The sequence below is a fragment of the Coregonus clupeaformis genome, unplaced genomic scaffold, assembly GCF_020615455.1.
Source record: "Coregonus clupeaformis isolate EN_2021a unplaced genomic scaffold, ASM2061545v1 scaf0020, whole genome shotgun sequence".
Classification (NCBI taxonomy): domain Eukaryota; kingdom Metazoa; phylum Chordata; class Actinopteri; order Salmoniformes; family Salmonidae; genus Coregonus; species Coregonus clupeaformis.
In genome coordinates, this window is record NW_025533475.1 from 1,308,222 (window position 1) to 1,331,756 (window position 23,535).

Below are 23,535 nucleotides of genomic sequence, written 5' to 3' on the forward strand. Positions count from 1 at the left end.
TCCTGGTTTTGAAGTGAAATGATGAGGATGAGGTATTGGTTGTGCATGTAACATTTACATGTTTATAAAGGAAGCTTCAGTGAAATATGTCTATGTACTGTATATCATCAAGTTAAAGGTCAACGTTCAACAAACCATAAGGTGGACAGGCTGTGTTAGACTACACCCTGTTTTCATGGACAGAAACGAAGCAGAGAGAGAGAGAGAGAGAGAGAGAGAGAGAGAGAGAGAGAGAGAGAGAGAGAGAGAGAGAGAGAGAGAGAGAGAGAGAGAGAGAGAGAGAGAGAGAGAGAGAGAGAGCGAGAGAGAGAAGAGAGAGAGAGAGAGAGAGAGAGAGAGAGAGAGAGAGAGAGAGAGAGAGAGAGAGAGAGAGAGAGAGAGAGAGAGAGAGAGAGAGAGAGAGAGAGAGAGAGAGAGAGAGAGAGAGAGAGAGAGAGAGAGAGAGAGAGAGAGAGAGAGAGAGAGAGAGAGAGAGAGAGAGAGAGAGAGAGAGAGAGAGAGAGAGAGAGAGAGAGAGAGAGAGAGAGAGTGAACACCAGATACACTCAAGGGAATGTAAACAGGTGTTAAAAATAACTGCCAACACATGCACGCACACACACCTATGTCTTACTGTACTTGTGAGGACTTTTTGGGGAACAACAATTGATTATCATTCAAAATCCTATTTTCCCTAACCGGTAACCCTAACCCTAACATTAACCGCTAATCCTAACCCTAAACCTAACCCTAAACATAACCCTAACCTTAATTCTAACCTTAACCCTAACCCCTGAGCCTAAAATAGCCTTTTTACAAGTGAGGACCGTTAAAATGTCCTTACTTCTGTGAATTTTAGTTGGTTTAGTATTCTAGTGAGGACTTGTGGTACTCACAAGTATAGTAAAATGTGTACTCTCTCTCTCTCTCTGACACATAAATTCACACTGCTTTCTTCAGGACATTGAAAATATTGGAAGTTGATACAAGACATTTGTTAGCACCCACTCTTAAACAAGACACACACACACACACACACACACACACACACACACACACACACACACACACACACACACACACACACAATGTCCATAACAAACCAAACCCCTGTGTTCAGATCTACAAAGACAACTTCAACAAACCTCTAAGAAACAAAGACAATTCCCTATAACAGTTAACTGGAGCTCTATCTAAGGTTGAAAATCAATCCAACTTGTCAATGTTTACACCGTGTCAGTCCATATTCACAAACTGCTGTCCACACACCCAAAACGTATTCTTCTGAAAACTGGAAGCCAACCGGTGAAATGAAGGTAGCAGGAGTGGTAAGTTTTAAAGTACACCAAACCATTTAGTGAATGTATTTGGCCATAGGAAAAATAACTACTCAGTTAATAGCTTCCAATTGGCTCATTCACCCCCCCTACTCTCCACTGTAACTATCCCCCAGGTCGTTGCTGTAAATGACAATGTGTTCTCAGTCAATATACTTGGTAAAATAAGAGATAAATACAATAATAATAATACTTCTATGTGGGTTCGATTGAATTGAGTCTTAAAACAATTATCCCCATTCTGCCAGGGTCCACTCACAGTCCCAGACAGATTAGCCAGATTAGCCAGATTAGCCAGGATCCAGTAGTTTATTAGCCCAAGATAACGATGCTAATCTCCTGTAATAACCTCACAACCACAGCATTAGCTTAGTTATGTCATATTAAGAATGGCTGAGAGTAAATATAGATGAGTTGGTTGGGTTACAGTTACCCCTCTCAACAGACACACACACGCATGCGCGCGCACACACATACACACATGCCGCGCGCACACACTGCTTTGGCATTGGACTGCTTTGTTAAGATGAGTCGTTGGTCTCTCACACTGACTGACTGAGGTGGTTCTAGCCTAACTGTCAGAGGTTACTAGTTTTCATGGGGGGTTTTAGTCGTCATGAGCCAACATCAAATATTCTCACATCATTTTGTCCTGTAACTGGCCTCCTTATAGCTGTGTGTTTCTACCTGGAATATTGGAATAAGGCCTGAGCATTTTATGGTTTCTCTAGGCTAATATTTGCCAGATGTTTGAGTGTTGTGCCAGGAACGCTACAAGAATCGAACAAAGCTGGGATCTCCTGGCTAGAGGCCAAAGCCCTCACACAGAAGAGAGTGAGGTGAGCCATGATGGATGCCCTATGCTCCCAAGGGGCCATAAGGATTAAGTCAAGTACGTCAACGTTGTGGCAGTGGCACCCTGAACTAGTAGCACAAATTGGAAATGTATTATCCTAACATCCCTCATACCTTCCATCCCTTACCCCTTGAAAGTTCTTCCCTTGTTCTCCTTCCATTCCTCCCCAGAAATTATTGTCTGTCGATGGGCCCTGTCTCTCCTTAACTTGTCTGTATCGTTGAGCCCTGTCTCTCCTTAACTTGTCTGTATCATTGGGCCCTGTCTCTCCTTAACTTGTCTGTATCATTGGGCCCTGTCTCTCCTTAACTTGTCTGTATCATTGGGCCCTGTCTCTCCTTAACTTGTCTGTATCATTGGGACCTGTCTCTCCTTAACTTGGCCCAGCCCTGCTACAAACCGTAAACACAACCCAGTACTGCTCTTTGAAGGGCTCAGACTGAGGGCTCTGAAATTGTAGTGTGTGTGTCTATCTGTATGTGTGTGTACATGTGTGTGCGTGCGTATGTGTGTGTGTGTGTGTGTGGCGAGGCGAGGCATGCCAAACCGTTTGCGGTCACCGTTTGTTTCTGCCTGCATTGCTACAACAGGTTCAATAGGTACGCAGGGTCCAGACAGTCACACAGACACACGCACGACACACACACACACACACACACACGGACACACACGCACGCACACACACACACACACAAATCACCCTGGTCTGGCCCTAAACACAGGGAGCGTCTCCAAAAGCATCCTCTCTGCTTGTTATGTGGTCTGCCCACTGGTGAAAAAACATTTAAAAGGAAAAAACATGTAGCTAGATTTCCAAGAAGGCCCACTTTTGCATCTCAGAGGCACGTCTGGTACATATATGTAATGGGTAGAAAATACTAAAACTGGTTGGGGTAGAAACTATGACGGGACTACACACACACACACACACACACACACAAACGCACACACACACACACACACACAATTCACACACTGCATGACTTCAGGAGCTGCTAACACGTTTAGATAGAAGCATTATGAAAAAATTGTGTAGTGACTGTAAGCTAGGAGTGAGGCTGAGAGAGAATGAGAGAGGAGGAGAGAGGAAGAGAGAGAATGAGAGAGGCAAAGAGAGGAGGAGAGAGGCTGAGAGAGGAGGAGAGAGAATGAGAGAGGCAGAGAGAGGAGGAGAGAGGCTGAGAGAGGAGGAGAGAGAATGAGAGAGGAGGAGAGAGAATGAGAGAGGAGAGAGGCGGAGAGAGAATGAGAGAGGAGGAGAGAGAATGAGAGAGGAGAGAGGCGGAGAGAGGAGGAGAGAGGAGGAGAGAGAATGAGAGAGGAGGAGAGAGAATGAGAGAGGAGAGAGGCGGAGAGAGGAGGAGAGAGGAGGAGAGAGAATGAGAGAGGAGGAGAGAGAATGAGAGAGGAGAGAGGCGGAGAGAGGAGGAGAGAGGAGGAGAGAGAATGAGAGAGGAGAGAGGCGGAGAGAGGAGGAGAGAGGAGGAGAGAGAATGAGAGAGGAGAGAGGCGGAGAGAGATGTTTCACAGTTGTTGAGGAAGACTGGGCCAGTTGGCCTTAGCACTGCCTTCGTTGGCAACCAATCAAATGAATACGGAACTCTGTGGTTCCCTGAGACTGCTCAGCATCTGACTATGTCCCAAATGACACCCTATTCCCCAGAGGGCTCTGGTCAAAAGTAGTGCACTATATAGGGAATAAGGTGCAATTTGGGACACTGTTTGATGGCCAGTCGTTATCTGAATAGTTATCAGTAGTTTCTGTAAACTGGAAGCGATAAAAATGTTTGCAGCAGTTTTTGGGAGCAGCCTATTGCCAGGTGAACTAAAGATCCCCGGGGAAAGACAGACACTAGCATCAAACTATTTGTGCAGAATTTTAGCTACCCACAATTCAGTAATACATACAGTGAGGGAAAAAAGTATTTGATCCCCTGCTGATTTTGTACGTTTGCCCACTGACAAAGAAATTATCAGTCTATAATTTTAATGGTAGGTTTATTTGAACAGTGAGAGACAGAATAACAACAACAAAATCCAGAAAAACGCATGTCAAAAATGTTATAAAATTGATTTGCATTTTAATGAGGGAAATAAGTATTTGACCCCCTCTCAATCAGAAAGATTTCTGGCTCCAAGGTGTCTTTTATACAGGTAACGAGCTGAGATTAGGAGCACACTCTTAAAGGGAGTGCTCCTAATCTCAGCTTGTTACCTGTATAAAAGACACCTGTCCACAGAAGCAATCAATCAATCAGATTCCAAACTCTCCACCATGGCCAAGACCAAAGAGCTCTCCAAGGATGTCAGGGACAAGATTGTAGACCTACACAAGGCTGGAATGGGCTACAAGACCATCGCCAAGCAGCTTGGTGAGAAGGTGACAACAGTTGGTGTGATTATTCGCAAATGGAAGAAACACAAAAGAACTGTCAATCTCCCTCGGCCTGGGGCTCCATGCAAGATCTCACCTCGTGGAGTTGCAATGATCATGAGAACGGTGAGGAATCAGCCCAGAACTACACGGGAGGATCTTGTCAATTATCTAAAGGCAGCTGGGACCATAGTCACCAAGAAAACAATTGGTAACACACTACGCCTTGAAGGACTGAAATCCTGCAGCACCCACAAGGTCCCCCTGCTCATGAAAGCACATATACAGGGCAGTCTGAAGTTTGCCAATGAACATCTGAATGATTCAGAGGAGAACTGGGTGAAAGTGTTGTGGTCAGATGAGACCAAAATCGAGCTCTTTGGCATCAACTCAACTCGCTGTGTTTGGAGGAGGTGGAATGCTGCCTATGACCCCAAGACCAACATCATCCCCACCGTCAAACATGGAGGTGGAAACATTATGCTTTGGGGGTGTTTTTCTGCTAAGGGGACAGGACAACTTCACCGCATCAAAGGGATGATGGACGGGGCCAAATCTTGGGTGAGAACCTTCTTCCCTCAGCCAGGGCATTGAAAATGGGTCGTGGATGGGTTTTCCAGCATGACAATGACCCAAAACACACGGCCAAGGCAACAAAGGAGTGGCTCAAGAAGAAGCACATTAAGGTCCTGGAGTGGCCTAGCCAGTCTCCAGATCTTAATCCCATAGAAAATCTGTGGAGGGAGCTGAAGGTTCAAGTTGCCAAACGTCAGCCTCGAAACCTTAATGACTTGGAGAAGATCTGCAAAGAGGAGTGGAACAAAATCCCTCCTGAGATGCGTGCAAATCTGGTGGCCAACTACAAGAAACGTCTGACCTCTGTGATTGCCAACAAGGGTTTTGCCACCAAGTACTAAGTCATGTTTTGCAGAGGGGTCAAATACTTATTACCCTCATTAAAATGCAAATCAATTTATAACATTTTTGACATGCGTTTTTCTGGATTTTTTTGTTGTTATTCTGTCTCTCACTGTTCAAATAAACCTACCATTAAAATTACAGACTGATCATGTCTTTGTCAGTGGGAAAACGTACAAAATCAGCAGGGGATCAAATACTTTTTTCCCTCACTGTATCACAAACTCAAAACCAGAGAAAGCTCACTAGTGACCATTTGAAAATAAAAACTACTTTAGTAGGCACTAGACTTAGTACATTATCTTTGTCATTCCCTTTTTATATAGCCAACTTTTGAAATGGTTAAAATGACATGTTCTACATGCTTTTGTCACCTGTATGAACCTTATCCATACCCACTCAGACCTTCTAAAAGTCCAGGAACAAAGTGAGGCTTAGTTTCATTACAGAGGAGAGAGGCTACACCACCCAGGTATTAATGTGAGAGAGGAGAGAGGCTACACCACCCAGGTATTAATGTGAGAGAGGAGCGAGGCTACACCACCCAGGTATTAATGTGAGAGAGGAGAGAGGCTACACCACCCAGGTATTAATGTGAGAGAGGAGAGAGGCTACACCACCCAGGTATTAATGTGAGAGAGGAGCGAGGCTACACCACCCAGGTATTAATGTGAGAGAGGAGAGAGGCTACACCACCCAGGTATTAATGTGAGAGAGGAGAGAGATCGCTGTGTGATGAGTCTGGGGAGAGTTCTCATCTCCTGCCAAAGACGTGTTCCATCATTAAATCTTCACCAGCAGGCCAACAGCGACTCATTACCTTTACAGTTTCATCCATAAGGGAGTTCTCCAGGTTCATGCCCTTATAATCTATGGACCACTGGGCTCTGGGTAGAGGAAGAAGAGAGGAAGAGGAGAGGATTGAGCACACCCTACGGAGAGTGCTGTTAGACAGGGTCACAGAGAGAGACATAACGTACTGGAGCGCTCTAGACCAAATGAAAAAACTAGAGTACTGGAGACAGGCTCATGGTAAGTGACCAAACATTCTAGATCCCTCCATTCAGATTGACCAAACATTGTGTGAGGGAACAGTTTCTACACTAGAGGCTGGCCCAGAGCTGTTCACTTTAACCCACTTCCAATGGACAGAGTCCATTTGAGCAGCAGCCAGTGCATTGTAAGGACATCGCTCAACTCTGGGTCCAGCTATCACTCTCTATAACGCCATGTTCTGAACTCAGAGACTGGGAGCATAGTTTCACAAACAATGTGGCAACAGAATATGGCCATGAATATGACATTCCTGAATTGTGGTCCCTTAGATTGCACCATTCAGAAGAGATACCATTTACATTGCTATTATAGCAAAACAATTAGGGCTCCCTTCCCATCTTTTTACTCATGATATCTATAATTTATTACGTTTTACATATTATTTGTCCTTTGTAGTAGTAGTTATTAAACATATAGTATATAAAATGCATGTCTTCCTTGGCTGTATGGAGGGAGCTGTGTTAGGTCAACATGTAGCCCATCATGTCCCTCTGTCTGCCTGTCTGTCTGTCCCTGGACTTTGTCACAGCCCAGTCCAATCTATTTACCTTCACTATTGATCTGGTGCAGTTTGACTGGCTGAAAAAGGAAAGACTGCTGTTTGCTCAACCAACAACCTTTTCCCATGTGTGCAAATACAGGACTCTGCAACTGATGTCTGACATAAGGTTTGATAAGTGTCAAAGCCCCGTACTGTGCAATATTGGATCAAACAAGAAAGGACATTGATTCACATGCTCACGATTTGAAACTAAAAAGAGCAATAGATCTGATTTAGAAAAAATGAGTATTGTGTTATAAGATAGATGATTGTTGTCAGAGCTACATGTCAGTTACCGTAGGTGATATCAGATACAGTAGGAGTATCATACATTTCAACACATCACACTCTCTCTACAGCGCTAACAATGACATGAAGAGACAAACATGAGTGTGTACGGAGGTACGGGGTGTAGCAGCCTACCTGATGACGTCATAGAGCCAGGGTTCATCAGTGAGGCTGATCTCACAGCAGACAGCCAACCCAGGGAGGATAACAGGAGGAGGAAGGATGGAGCAGCCATGACAGGGGGGCTTCCCTTTGCTGGAGAGAGAGAGATAGAGATAGAGATAGAGATAGAGATAGAGATAGAGATAGAGATAGAGATAGAGATAGAGAGAAAGATAATTGCCAGCGATGTTACCCAATGACATCCCTGTGTGAAATACTGAGCCAATATCTTCTTTACCCTGTGCTCTCTCTCTCTCTTGCTTTCCCTTCCCCATCCCCCTCTCTCTCCACCCTTATCTGCCCTGCTAGCACAAACTGTGACTGACATTTATTTTCAGCTGGCCTATGTGAAACCTAACCCCGGACAGCACATAATTAACATCCAAGCAGCTACTGAGACGCTCCACACTACCATGCACAATATACTGTATGTTGCCCAATGTGTTTGTAGTGTCTGTGATGTGTGTGTGTGTGTGTGTGTGTGTGTGTGTGTGTGTGTGTGTGTGTGTGTGTGTGTGTGTGTGTGTGTGTGTGTGTGCGCGTGCATGCATGCGTGTGTCTGTGTGTGTATGTGTCCATAATTTAAGAGGTACAGTATAACTTGTGTGCATATGGAATAGTTCCCTTCCAGGCTTTATGCATTGATTGTATGGCTGTCAGCCAGGTCATTGAGACATCAACAGAAAAATCTACAGAATTGACAGTCAGGTGAATGACTGGAACATTATGCTCCATTCTCTTACACTGTCAGCTTGGGAGATTTAATTTTATGCCTGCTATAGCGACAAGCAAAACTTTTTTTTATTTATTTATTTATTTTATTTCACCTTTATTTAACCAGGTAAGCCAGTTGAGAACAAGTTCTCATTTACAACTGCGACCTGGCCAAGATAAAGCAAAGCAGTGCGGTAAAAACAACAACAACACAGAGTTACATATGGAATAAACAAAACGTACAGTCAATAACACAATAGAAAATATATATACAGTGTGTGCAAATGTAGTAAGTTATGGAGGTAAGGCAATAAATAGGCCCTAGTGCAAAATAATTACAATTATAATTTAGTATTAACACTGGAGTGATAGATGTGCAGAATATTATGTGCAAATAGAGATACTGGGGTGCAAATGAGCAAAATAAATAACAATATGGGGATGAGGTAGTTGTGTGGGCTGATTACAGATGGGCTGTGTACAGGTACAGTGATCGGTAAGGTGCTCTGACAACTGATGCTTAAAGATAGTGAGGGAGATAAGTGTCTCCAGCTTCAGAGATTTTTGCAGTTCGTTCCAGTCATTTGCAGCAGAGAACTGGAAGGAATGGCGACCAAAGGAGGTGTTGGCTTTGGGGATGACCAGTGAGATATACCTGCTGGAACGCATACTACGGGTGGGTGTTGCTATGGTGACCAATGAGCTAAGATAAGGCGGGGATTTGCCTAGAAGTGATTTATAGATGACCTGGAGCCAGTGGGTTTGGCGACGAATATGTAGTGAGGGCCAGCCAACGAGAGCGTACAGGTCACAATGGTGGGTAGTATATGGTGCTTTGGTGACAAAACGGATGGCACTGTGATAGACTACATCCAATTTGCTGAGTAGAGTGTTGGAAGCTATTTTGTAAATGACATCGCCGAAGTCAAGGATCGGTAGGATAGTCAGTTTTACGAGGGCATGTTTAGCAGCATGAGTGAAGGAGGCTTTGTTGCGAAATAGGAAGCCGATTCTAGATTTAACTTTGGATTGGAGATGCTTAATGTGAGTCTGGAAGGAGAGTTTATGGTCTAACCAGACACCTAGATATTTGTAGTTGTCCACATATTCTAAGTCAGACCCGCCGAGAGTAGTGATTCTAGTCGGGCAGGCGGGTGTAAGCATCGTTCGATTGAAGAGCATGCATTTAGTTTTACTAGCGTTTAAGAGCAGTTGGAGGCCACGGAAGGAGTGTTGTATGGCATTGAAGCTTGTTTGGAGGTTTGTTAACACAGTGTCCAATTAAGGGCCAGATGTATACAAAATGGTGTTGTCTGCGTAGAGGTGGATCTGAGAGTCACCAGCAGCAAGAGCGACATCATTGATATACACAGAGAATAGAGTCGGCCCGAGAATTGAACCCTGTGGCACCCCCATAGAGACTGCCAGAGGTCCAGACAACAGGCCCTCCGATTTGACACATTGAACTCTATCTGAGAAGTAGTTGGTGAACCAGGCAAGGCAGTCATTTGAGAAACCAAGGCTATTTAGTCTGCCAATAAGAATGCGGTGATTGACAGAGTCAAAAGCCTTGGCCAGGTCAATGAAGACGGCTGCACAGTACTGTCTTTTATCGATCACGGTTATTATATCGTTTAGGACCTTGAGCGTGGCTGAGATACACCCATGACCAGCTCGGAAACCAGATTGCATAACGGAGAAGGTACGGTGGGATTCGAAATGGTCGGTGATCTGTTTGTTAACTTGGCTTTCAAATACTTTCGAAAGGCAGGGCAGGATGGATATAGGTCTGTAACAGTTTGGATCTAGAGTGTCACCCCCTTTGAAGAGGGGGATGACCGCGGCAGCTTTCCAATCTCTGGGGATCTCAGACGATACGAAAGAGAGGTTGAACAGGCTGGTAATAGGGGTTGTGACAATTTCGGCGGCTAATTTTAGAAATAAAGGGTCCAGATTGTCTAGCCCAGCTGATTTGTAGGGGTCCAGATTTTGCAGCTCTTTCAGAACATCAGCTATCTGAATTTGGGTGAAGGAGAAGCGGGGGGGCATGGGCAAGTTGCAGCGGAGGGTGCAGAGCTGGTGGCCGGGGTAGGGGTAGCCAGGTGGAAAGCATGGCCAGCCGTAGCAAAATGCTTGTTGACATTTTTGATTATCGTAGATTTATCGGTAGTGTTTCCTAGCCTCAGTGCAGTGGGCAGCTGGGAGGAGGTGCTCTTATTTATTTAATGCAATACATTTCATATTTCAAATGCACTCCAGTATATAATTAAGCTGACCTTCAATGGCATAGTAGACACCTATCCTTAGCGACTTAGCAACAAAATGTCCATTCAATATTTACATTTGAGTCATTTAGCAGACACTCTTATTCAGAGCAACTTACAGTTAGTGAGTGCATACATTTTCATACTGGCCCCCCATGGGAATCAAACCCACAACCCTGGCGTTGCAAGCACCATGCTCTACCAACTGAGATACACAGGGCCTATATGACTACAGTAGCTGCTGACTGTAACCTTTACAGTTCCAGGTGATCCCGTGCGGTGCCATCCTCCTAAAACTAAAATAGCAGTTCTCATGGCGCCGTGTGGCAGTGACACAGAAACACTGTGACAAACTGTTGTGGTTCACCAAGGTAAGGGGAACAGCTTCTATGTGGCAAGTCCACACCCTATATATAGGCCAACCTCTCTGTCTCTCTCTTTGTCTCTGTCTGTCTCTAGACAGAGCACTGCTTCCCAACTCTGACTGGATTGGGGCCAACCTGAAGTCTTCAGAACCTTCTGGTAACCCCTAAGTGAATATAACAGGTGTTTCTTGCCACAACCTTGTCCTAAGCTACCACCCACAAGGAACTGACTGACTTAGGGGAGACACTAGAGACGCTAATATTACTACCGGTACTAAAATCTCAATTTATCCAAGTGGGGTATTCATGACAGTATTCGATAACGACCTGGACAAGTCCTGGCTATGTTAGAAAAACGACCTGGCCAAGAGGTGTTTTATGACAAAGCCACCTATGACAACAATGCAGAGGCCGGCAGCACAGGAAGGACTAGAAATTAAAAACTATTGGAATCCGACTGAATACACACTGTTGTGAAGACCTGAAGTCTGAGCTTCAAGGCAGAGTAGGTTGAAAATGGGTTACAAATATTTTACATTTTGTTTTAAATTGTTTTAATGTATTGTATGGCATATGTGATAAGTATCATATGTTATCCTACATATGATCTGTCCATTGAGAAGCATGGGAGCTCAATAATATATACACTGAGTGTACAAAACATTAGGAACACCTTCCTAATATTGAGTTGCACCCCCTTTTGCCCTCAGAGCAGTCTCAATTCGTCGGGGCATGGAAGCTCACTCATATCTGTAATATAAACAAACCATTTCCTGAGAGGCAAAGGCCATCTGTTGCATGTGTGTTTACAGGCCAGGAGGCCAACATATACAAGGCCGGGATTCAAAAGTAAGGAATCTGGCAAGAGGGATGCTTGTTTGGCCTTAGAAAATGGTTCAGTCCAAAATCAATAACGTCTTTCCTTCCACTATGTTGCGCTCTCTCTTTCTCACCGTCTACGTTTATCACCCTCTCTTCCATCTCCTCGCAGAATGAGGGAGAGCTCGGTTGTTGTTTTGGAAAGTTTTGTAAGTCTCTGAAAAAGTGTGAGTAGAGCCTCTCTCGCTCTCTCTCTCTTTCTCTCTCTCTCTCTCTCTTCTGAAAGTCTATTGAAAACGTTTGGCTACTAGCTTTTGAGTGTGGATCCCGCGACGGGGTTAGCATCAGTTGCTGGGACCGCTACTATCTGTCCAGGGATCCTGCCGACCAAGGTTCTGATTAGCTGCTTAGTGTAGCAGCTAGCCTAGCTGCCACTGTTAGCTGCCTATCAAGCGAGCAGGGTTTTCTTGAGGGCTTGAACGTAGCCTGCGACGCGGTTAGCTCTTGTGGCTGGGACTGCGGATTATCCCGGGCTTGTGACTGTCTAGATCCCTGCTGTTTGTTGCAGTTTCCATCTTCCCTGTGACCTGCCCTGTCTGGAACTATGAAGAGTAACAGCGTAGCCTACGCTGCTACCAAAGCTGGTGGGTGTACCATTGAGCACATTGGTGTCTCTCTATCACAGGTGAATAATATTTTTAAGGAACAAAAATAGTTCTACAAGCAGTCGTTACAACAACAAGAAAATAGCTCAAAGTGTCCAAAAACTGGTAGCGTCAACTAATAAAAGAATAGACGACCTGACCAGAGAGGTTGCGGTCATGAAGAACAGTTTGCAGTTCTCGCAGGGTCAGCTCGATGAGTTTAAAAAGGTGACAGCAATCTGTAAGTCACTGAGAGAGGACATCAGTTCTGTGTGTGAATCCATGATTACAATAACGGAGAAATCGGATTATCTCGAGGGACACTAAAGGCGGAACAACATTGTTGTGGACGGAATTACAGAATCTCCACGAGACCTGGACGGAGTCTGAGGACAAAATGAGGGAAATTATCTCGGAGAAACTGAAGATTGAGGTGGAGCGCGCCCACAGGATTGGAAAACCCACCACAGGCCCAGGTGACAGGCCCAGCCCGATAGTGGTCAAGTTCCTGAGGTTCAAGGACAAGGTAGCTGTTCTGGAAAGAGCCAAGAACTTGAGAGGAACGTACATCTTCCTCAACAAGGACTATCCTGAAGCTGTGCGCCAGAAGAGAAAATAACTTATCACGGCCATGAAAGCTGCCAGAGCACGTGGGGACATTGCTTACATCCGCTATGACAGGCTCATTGTCCACCCTCCCTCCCAAAAGCCTGGAAAGGATGAGAGCCAAGCCTATGGGTTCGTAGCTTCAACCCCACAGCACACAGCACACACACTAACTGACTAATTATTTTTTGTAATGTCTCCTCCTGTTGCTCCCCTCCGGCGCTCTGAATCGCCGGTCTACTGAGCCACCGGTCTGAGCGCACCACCTCGGCAACACCGGAATGGAAACCCAACGCACCCTAATCACCTCCAGCGCACCTGCACCTCATCATCTCATCACCACCCCTATATAGCCCTGGACTGTTCAGTGTTGTGTTGTGTGTGATTGTTAGTGTCAAGTCGTGTACTCGCTCTTTGTTGTTCTCTTGCTCAGTGTTAAGTAAACCTTTACATTGTTGATTCCTGCAGAAATTGCCAATAAACTGAAGATCTCGTACAATGCTGTGTTCTACTCCCTTCACAGAACAGCGCAAACTGGCTCTAACCAGAATAGAAAGAGGAGTGGGAGGCCCCGGTGCACAACTGAGCAAGAGGACAAATACATTAGAGTGTCTAGTTTGAGAAACAGACACCTCACAGGTCCTCAACTGGCAGCTTCATTAAATAGTACCCGCAAAACACCAGTCTCAACGTCAACATTGAAGAGGTGACTCCGGGATGCTGACCTTCTAGGCAGAGTTGCAAAGAAAAAGCAATATCACAGACTGCCCATCTTAATCTTTTATTTTTATTGGCCAGTCTTAAGACTTAATGTCAAGTGTTATTGAAATGCTGTGGTTGCAGGTTTACCTGCCTCATCTAAGGCATTTTGGGGTGTTGCGCTAAAAGTCAGTATCTAAATAATGTGTGTGAAATGCTTAATAGTGTATGTGATGTAAACCGAGAGGTCTACCTTCTTGGGGACCTGAATATTGACTGGTTTTCATCAAGCTGTCCGCTCAAGAGGAATTTTCTCACTGTAACCAGTGCCTGTAATCTGGTTCAGGTTACTAATCATCCTACCAGGGTGTTTACAAACACTAGAGGAACAAGATCATCCACATGTATTGATCAAATGTTTACTAATACTGTAGAACTTTGTTCTAAAGCTGTATCCATACCCATTGAACGCAGTGATCAAAATATAGTGGCTATATCCAGGAAAGCCAAAGTTCCAAAAGCTGGGTATAAGAGATCATACAAAAGGTTTTGCTGTGACTCTTATTTGGATAATGTTAAAAATATTTGTTGGTCTGATGTGATTAATAAGGAGCATCCAAACGCTGCACTTGATGAATTTATGAATTTGCTTCTTCCAATTATTGATAAACATGCACCTGTTAAGAAACTGACTGTTAGAACTGTTAAGGCTCCATGGATTGATGAGGAATTGAAAAACGGTATGGTTGAAAGAGATGGGGCAAAAGGAGTGGCTAATATGTCTGGCTGCACATCTGACTGGCTGACTTACTGCAAATTGAGAAATGATGTGACTAAACTCAACAAAAGGAAGAAGAAACTGTATTATGAAGCCAAGATCAATGATATAAAGAATGAGTACTTTAAATTAAATTATGGACAGAAAGACAAATTCAACTCCATCTTTCATCGAATCAGATGGCTTATTCATCACAAAACTATTTGATGTTGCCAATTATTTTAATGATTACTTCATTGGCAAAGTGGGCAAACTTAGGCAGGAAAAGCCAACAACAAACAGTGGACAATCGTATTCATGCATAAAAAAACTAATAATGAAAGAGCAGCATTGTAAGTTTGAATTGTAACTGTGGGAGAGGTGGAAAAACTATTGTTATCAATCACTAATGACAAACCTCCTGGCATTGACAACTTAGATGGAAAGCTACTGAGGATGGTAACTGACTCTATGGCCACTCCTATCTGTCATATATTTAATCTGAGTCTAGAGGAAGGTGTTTGTCCTCAGGCCTGGAGGGAAGCCAAAGTCATTCCACTACCCAAGAGTGGTAAAGCAGCATTTACTGGTTCTAACAGCAGACCTATCAGCTTGTTGCCAGCTCTTAGCAAACTGTTGGAAAAAAATGTGTGTTTGACCAAATACAATGCTATTTCTCTGTAAACAAATTGACAACAGACGTTCAGCATGCTTATAGAGAAGGGCACTCAACATGTACTGCACTGACACAAATTACTGATGATTGGTTGAAAGAAATTGATAATAAGAAGATTGTGGGAGCTGTACTGTTAGATTTCAGTGCAGCCTTTGATATTATTGACCATAACCTGTTGTTGAGAAAACGTATGTTTTATGGCTTTTCAACCTCTGCTATAATGGATTCAGAGCTATCTATCTAATAGAACTCAGAGGGTTTTCTTTAATGGTAATGAATGGTGTGGCTGTTGAACAAGTTGAGGAGAATAAATGATTTGGTGTTACCTTAGCCTGTAAACTTTCACGGTCAAAACATACCGTGCCTTCGGAAAGTATTCATACTCCTTGACTTTTTCCACATTTTGTTAGGTTACAGCCTTATTTTAAAATTAATTAAATTGTTTTTTTCCCTCATCAATCTACACACAATAACCCATAATGACAAAGCAAAAACAGGATTTTAGATTTTTTTGCTAATTTATAAATAAAAAAAAACGGAAATATAACATTTACATAAGTATTCAGACCCTTTACTCAGTACTTTCTTGAAGTGCCTTTGGCGGCGATTACAGCCTCGAGTCTTCTTGGGTATAACGGCTACAAGCTTGGCACACCTGTATTTGGGAATTTGGGGAGTTTATTCCATTCTTCTCTGCAGATCCTCTCAAGCTCTGTCAGGTTGGTTGGGGAGCGTTGCTGCACAGCTATTTTCATGTCTCTCCAGAGATGTTCGATCAGGTTCAAGTCCGGTCTCTGGCTGGGCCACTCAATGACATTCAAAGACTTGTCCCGAAGCCACTCCTGCGTTGTCTTGGCTGTGTGCTTAGGGTCGTTGTCCTGTTGGAAGGTGTCCCTTCGCCCCGTCTGAGGTCCTGAGCGCTCTGGAGCAAGTTTTCATCAAGGATCTCTCTGTACTTTGCTCTGTTCATCTTTCCCTCGATCCTGACTAGTCTCCCAGTCCCTGCCGCTCAAAAACATCCCCACAGCATGATGCTGCCACCACCATGCTTCACCGTAGGGATGGTGCCAGGTTTCCTCCAGAAGTTACGCTTGGCATTCAGGCCAAAGAGTTCAATCTTGGTTTCATCAGACCAGAGAATCTTGTTTTTCATGGTCTGAGAGTCTTTAGGTGCCTTTTGGCAAACTCCAAGCAGGCTGTCATGTGCCTTTTACTGAGGAGTGGCTTCCGTCTGGCCACTCTACCATAAAGACCTGATTGGTGGAGTGCTGCAGAGATGGTTGTCCTTCTGGAAGGTTCTCCCATCTCCACAGAGGAACTCTAGAGCTCTGTCAGAGTGACCATCGGGTTCTTGGTCACCTTCCTGACCAAGGCGCTTCTCCCCCGATTGCTCAGTTTGGCCGGGCGGCCAGCTCTAGGAAGAGTCTTGGTGGTTCCAAACTTCTTCCATTTAAGAATGATGGAGGCCACTGTGTTCTTGGGGACCTTCAATGCTGCAGAAATGTTTTGGTACCCTTCCTCAGATCTGTGCCTTGACACAATCCTGTCTCGGAGCTCTACGGACAATTCTATGACCTCATGGCTTGGTTTTTGCTCTGACATGCACTGTCAACTGTGGGACCTTATATAGACAGATGTGTGCCTTTCCAAATCATGTCCAATCAATTTAATTTACCACAGGTGGACTCCATTCAAGTTGTAGAAACATCTCAATGATGATAAATGGAAACAGGATTCACCTGAGCTCAATTTCGAGTCTCATAGCAAAGGTCTGAATACTTATGTAAATAAAGGATTTCTGTTTTTTATTATTAATAAATTAGCAAACATTTCTAAAAACCTGTTTTCGCTTTGTCATTATGGGGTATTGTCTGTAGATTGATTATTATTTTTTTAAAATCCATTTTAGAATAAGGCAAAATTTAACAACATTTGGAAAAAGTAAAGGGGTCTGAAAACTTTCCGAATGCACTGTATAGATTCAATGGTTGTAAAGATGGGGGAGAGGTCTGTCCATAATAAAGAGATGCTCTGCTTTTTTGACACCACACTCCACAAAGCAAGTCCTGCAGGCTCTAGTTTAGTCTTATCTTGATTATTGTGGCCAAGCGCTGCAAAGAAAGACCTAGTTAAGCTGCAGCTGGCCCAGAACAGAGCAGCACGTCTTGCTCTTCATTGTAATCAGAGAGCTAATATAAATACTGTGCATGCCAGTCTCTATTGGCTAAGAGTTGAGGAGAGACTGACTGCATCACTTCTTCATTTTATAAGAAACATTAATGTGTTGAAAATTCAAAATTGTTTGCATAGTCAACTTACACACAGCTCTGACGTACACACTTACCACACCAGACATGCCACCAGGGGTCTTTTCATAGTCCCAAAATCCAGAACAAATTCAAGAAAGCGTTCAGTATTATATAGAGCCATTATTGCATGGAACAGCAAACCTGATTTAAAAAAAAACTGAGAAAGCAACACCTCACGGCACAATGCCTTTCCCCTATTTGACGTAGATATTGTGCGTATGTAATGATATGTAGGCTGTGTGTGCTGTTTTTAAAATCATGTAGTTCTGTACTTGAGCTGTTCTTGTCTATTAATGTTCTGTATTGTGTCATGTTTCATGTTTTGTGACCCCAGGAAGATTAGCTGCTGCTTTCGCAACAGCTAATGGGTATCCTAATAAAATACCAAATACCCTCTCTCACTCCCTCTATTTCCAAATAGCATTCTATTTCATCTGAAAAACCTCATCATTACAAGAGCTACTAGCCTGTAACAACATTCAACCCCTTCTCCTCGCTCTCTCTCCTCTCTCTCTCTCTCCAACCCCCCTATTCCAGTATGTGGCCCCATTCTAATTGACCATCAATCTTCACTTTTTTCCCTTTCCTCTAGATTCTGCTGTTTAACCTCCCGCTCACTTCTCTACCAAACAAGACCAGACAGCTTTCGCTACTACAGAATCTTTGTGAGTTTTTTTTTTTAGAAAAAAGGGTTCTTCAAAGGGTTCTCCTATGGGGACAGCCAAAGAACCCTTTAAGGTTCTAGATAGCACCTTTTCTTCTAAGAGTGCAGGCACACACTCTGAATCCAGCTAAAACACACTGCTCCTGTTCTGAGGATCAAGTGCCACTCCTGAGATCAAAAACCTCTAACGCTCACTAAGAACCAACCAAACTCCTGCCAGAGATACACGACTACACCTTTCCAGAAAGGCTATCTGACTCAAAATATGTTTTGGGTAGCCTACAGTTGAAGTCGGAAGTTTACATACACTTAGGTTGGAGTCATTAAAACTTGTTTTTCAACCACTCCACAAATGTCTTGTTAACAAACTATAGTTTTGGCAAGTCGGTTAGGACATCTACTTTGTGCATGACACAAGTAATTTTCCCAACAATTGTTTACAGACTGATTATTTCACTTATAATTCACTGTATCACAATTCCAGTGGGTCAGAAGTTTACATACACTAAGTTGACTGTGCCTTTAAACAGCTTGGAAAATTCCAGAAAATGATCTCATGGCTTGAGAAGCTTCTGATAAGCTAATTTACATCATTTGAGTCAATTGGAGGTGTACCTGTGGATGTATTTCAAGGCCTACCTTCAAACTCAGTGCCTCTTTGCTTGACATCATGGGAAAATCAAAAGAAATCAGCCAAGACCTCAGAAAAAAAATTGTAGACCTCCACAAGTCTGGTTCATCCTTGGGAGCAATTTCCAAACGCCTGAAGGTACCACATTCATCTGTACAGACAATTGTACGCAAGTATAAACACCATGGGACCATGCAGCCATCATACCGCTCAGGAAAGAGACTGTCTCCTAGAGATGAACGTACTTTGGTGCAAAAAGTGCAAATCAATCCCAGAACAACAGCAAAGGACCTTGGGAAGATGCTGGAGGAAACAGGTACAAAAGTATCTATATCCACAGTAAAATGAGTCCTATATCGACATAACCTGAAAGGCCGCTCAGAAAGGAAGAAGACACTGCTCCAAAACCGCCATAAAAAAGCCAGACTACGCTTTGCAACTGTACATGGGGACAAAGATCGTACTTTTTGGAGAAATGTCCTCTGGTCTGATGAAACAAAGATAGAACTGTTTGGCCATAATGACCATCGTTATATGTTTAGAGGAAAAAGGGGGTGGCTTGCAAGCTGAAGAACACCATCCCAACCGTGAAGCACGGGGGTGACAGCATCATGGTGTGGGGGTGCTATGCTGCAGGAGGGTCTGGTGCACTTCACTAGGAAGGAAAATTATGTGGATATATTGAAGCAACATCTCAAGACATCAGTCAGGAAGTTAAAGCTTGGTCGCAAATGGGTCTTCCAAATGGACAATGACCCCAAGCATACTTCCAAAGTTGGAGTGGCCATCACAAAGCCCTGACCTTAATCCTACAGAAAATGTGTGGGCAGAATTGAAAAAGCGTGTGAGCAAGGCTTACAAACTTGACTCCGTTACACCAGCGCTCTCAGGATGAATGGGCCAAAATTCACCCAACTTATTGTGGGAAGCTTGTGGAAGGCTACCTGAAACGTTTGACCCAAGTTAAACAATTTACAGGCAATGATACCAAATACTAATTGAGTGTATGTAAACTTCTGTCCCACTGGGAATGTGACGAAATAAATAAAAGCTGAAATAAATCATTCTCTCTACTATTATTCTGACATTTCACATTCTTAAAATAAAGTGGTGATCCTAACTGACCTAAAACCGGGACTTTTTACTAGGATTAAATGTCAAGAATTGTGAAAAACTTTGTTTAAATGTATTTGGCTAAGGTGTATGTAAACTTCCGACTTCAACTGTAGGTATTGTACTGTGCAGCAATCATTCAACAAAGTTACTTATAGTCACCTTGGAGGCAATGATATCATAACGTACAACCTATTAGAATCGAAATCTCTAACTTTATTAACACCATAATCGAATCAACCAAACAGCATCATACTTTGATGTCCATAACATAGTCAAAGGGGTATGGATGGTTAGCCAACATGAAAACAGGCCGAAAGGAAGACTTGCATAAAGCCCCTACCTGAACTGAAATCCCAATGGAAGTTTTTCCATTTATTGATTTGTCCTTTCATCCAGCCAGTTTAACTGGAGAATAGTTTTCATGTTTTGCCTTTGTTGCAATGTCTTTAGTGTTGTGAGCAGAAAGGTCGGTCTCTCTCTCTCTCTCTCTCTCTCTCTCTCTCTCTCTCTCTCTCTCTCTCTCTCTCTCTCTCTCTCTCTCTCTCTCTCTCTCTCTCTCTCTCTCTCTCTCTCTCTCTCTCTCTCTCTCTCTCTCTCTCTCTCTCTCTCTCTCTCTCTCTCTCTCTCTCTCTCTCTCTCTCTCTCTCTCTCTCTCTCTCTCTCTCTCTCTCTCTCTCTCTCTCTCTCTCTCTCTCTCTCTCTCTCTCTCTCTCTTCACCTGACCCCTCTTATTGAGCCACCGAGCTAAAAACTCTCAGAGGAATGCACTGAACAGTGTGTGTGCGTTTGTGTGTGAGCGAGTGCAAGGTTTCTTTCAGAGCATTGATATGGACCACTTGCCTCTCCAGCTCGTCTCTCCTATCTTTGTGTAGTGTGTGTGTGTGTGTGTGGCCTGTTGGTTCTCCCTCTGTAGAAGGATGTTGACACCTCATCGAGGGTCAAGAGTCCACTCAATCATCACAACATGGAGACATCCCTCAGAGAGTGTGTGAGGGTGAGCTCATTCTCACCTAAATTTGTGTGTGCTACCTATAATCTGCATCCAACCGGAAATAAATTAAATTAAGAAAATTAAACTTCACCAACATCAAGACATCATAAACAGAGAGCTTTTGAAATTAAAGTAATACAGAAGAAAAAAAATCACGTTGCCTAATGAAGCCCTTGGTTCTACATTGAAGCGGTGCTATAACTTTACACTGAGTCAAAAGATTAGTAACCCAGGCCCTGTATATTCACAGTGTCCACATTGATCCTCAACAGCACTCTGGCAAGCCTGTCTGTAAGCTCCCTCATAAATAGCAGATGAAACCCAGCTCACCACCAATACATAAGCCAATATGTTTCTTTCCTCTGGAAGAAACTCTCGAGACCCAGTCACTTTTCATAGATTCCTACATTTCAAAATGTTAATAACTTGCATCAAGACAAAGTTCCAAGTTCAGTTTCGTGATACACCGACTAGCCTAATTGATAAGGTTAGAGGATAATAAACTGATCCTAGATCTGTGACTACAAGCAATTTCAACGCACCTCTCTCTCTTTCTCTCTCTCTCTCTCTCTCTCTCTCTCTCTCCCTATATAGAGTATATACATGGGAAACACTGTGTACATATACAGTGGGGGAAAAAAGTATTTAGTCAGCCACCAATTGTGCAAGTTCTCCCACTTAAAAAGATGAGAGAGGCCTGTAATTTTCATCATAGGTACACGTCAACTATGACAGACAAAATGAGAATTTATTTTCCTGAAAATCACATTGTAGGATTTGTAATGAATTTATTTGCAAATTATGGTGGAAAATAAGTATTTGGTCACCTACAAACAAGCAACATTTCTGGCTCTCACAGACCTGTAACTTCTTCTTTGAGGCTCCTCTGTCCTCCACTCGTTACCTGTATTAATGGCACCTGTTTGAACTTGTTATCAGTATAAAAGACACCTGTCCACAACCTCAAACAGTCACACTCCAAGAGCTGTCAAAGGACACCAGAAACAAAATTGTAGACCTGCACCAGGCTGGGAAGACTGAATCTGCAATAGGTAAGCAGCTTGGTTTGAAGAAATCAACTGTGGGAGCAATTATTAGGAAATGGAAGACATACAAGACCACTGATAATCTCCCTCGATCTGGGGCTCCACGCAAGATCTCACCCCGTGGGGTCAAAATGATCATAAGAACGGTGAGCAAAAATCCCAGAACCACACGAGGGGACCTAGTGAATGACCTGCAGAGAGCTGGGACCAAAGTAACAAAGCCTACCATCAGTAACACACTACGCCGCCAGGGACTCAAATCCTGCAGTGCCAGACGTGTCCCCCTGCTTAAGCCAGTACATGTCCAGGCCCGTCTGAAGTTTGCTAGAGTGCATTTGGATGATCCAGAAGAAGATTGGGAGAATGTCATATGGTCAGATGAAACCAAAATAGAACTAAACTCGTCGTGTTTGGAGGACAAAGAATGCTGAGTTGCATCCAAAGAACACCATACCTACTGTGAAGCATGGGGGTGGAAACATCATGCTTTGGGGCTGTTTTTCTGCAAAGGGTACAGGACGACTGATCCGTGTAAAGGAAAGAATGAATGGGGCCATGTATCGTGAGATTTTGAATGAAAACCCCCTTCCATCAGCAAGGGCATTGAAGATGAAACGTGGCTGGGTCTTTCAGCATGACAATGATCCCAAACACACCGCCCGGGCAACGAAGGAGTGGCTTCGTAAGAAGCATTTCAAGGTCCTGGAGTGGCCTAGCCAGTCTCCAGATCTCAACCCCATAGAAAATCTTTGGAGGGAGTTGAAAGTCCGTGTTGCCCAGCGACAGCCCCAAAACATCACTGCTCTAGAGGAGATCTGCATGGAGGAATGGGCCAAAATACCAGCAACAGTGTGTGAAAACCTTGTGAAGACTTACAGAAAACGTTTGACCTGTGTCATTGCCAACAAAGGGTATATAACAAAGTATTGAGAAACTTTTGTTATTGACCAAATACTTATTTTCCACCATAATTTGCAAATAAATTCATTAAAAATCCTACAATGTGATTTTCTGGATTTTTTTTCCTCATTTTGTCTGTCATAGTTGACGTGTACCTATGATGAAAATTACAGGCCTCTCTCATCTTTTTAAGTGGGAGAACTTGCACAATTAGTGGCTGACTAAATACTTTTTTTCCCCACTGTATACACTACCAGTCAAAGGTTTGGACACACTTACTCATTCAAGGGTTTTTCTTTATTTTTACTATTTTTTACATTGTAGAATAATAGTGAAGACATCAAAACTATGAAATAACGCATATGGAATCATGTAGTAACCAAACCCTTTGCCTTGATGACAGCTTTGCATACGCTTGACATTCTCTCAACCAGCTTCATGAGGTAGTCACCTGGAATGCATTTCAATTAACAGGTGAGCCTTCTTAAAAGTTAATTTGTGGAATTTATTTCCTTCTTAATGCGTTTGAGACAATCAGTTGTGTTGTGACAGAAGATAGCCCTATTTGGTAAAAGACCAAGTCCATATTATGGCAAGAACAGCTCAAATAAGCAAAGACAAACGACAGTCCATCATTACTTTAAGACATGAAGGTCAGTCAATACTGAACATTTCAAGAACTTTGATAAGAGAATCATAAATAGGGTGAGAGAGAGAGAGAGAAGATAGATAGATAGATAGATAGATAGATAGATAGATAGATAGATAGATAGATAGATAGATAGATAGATAGATAGATAGATAGATAGATAGATAGATAGAT

At 43.3% G+C, this 23,535-nt stretch overlaps 1 protein-coding gene across 1 annotated transcript in view; it reads right to left on the minus strand.

The window, feature by feature from the left end:
- Positions 1–23,535, minus strand: part of LOC121581895 (growth hormone receptor-like) — an 85,919-nt gene that overhangs the window by 41,142 nt on the left and 21,242 nt on the right. Inside the window, exon 2 of the mRNA XM_041897288.2 lies at positions 7,485–7,604. Coding sequence (XP_041753222.2) covers positions 7,485–7,584 — 100 coding nt within the window. The 5' untranslated portion in view covers positions 7,585–7,604. The remainder of the gene's footprint in view (positions 1–7,484; positions 7,605–23,535) is intronic.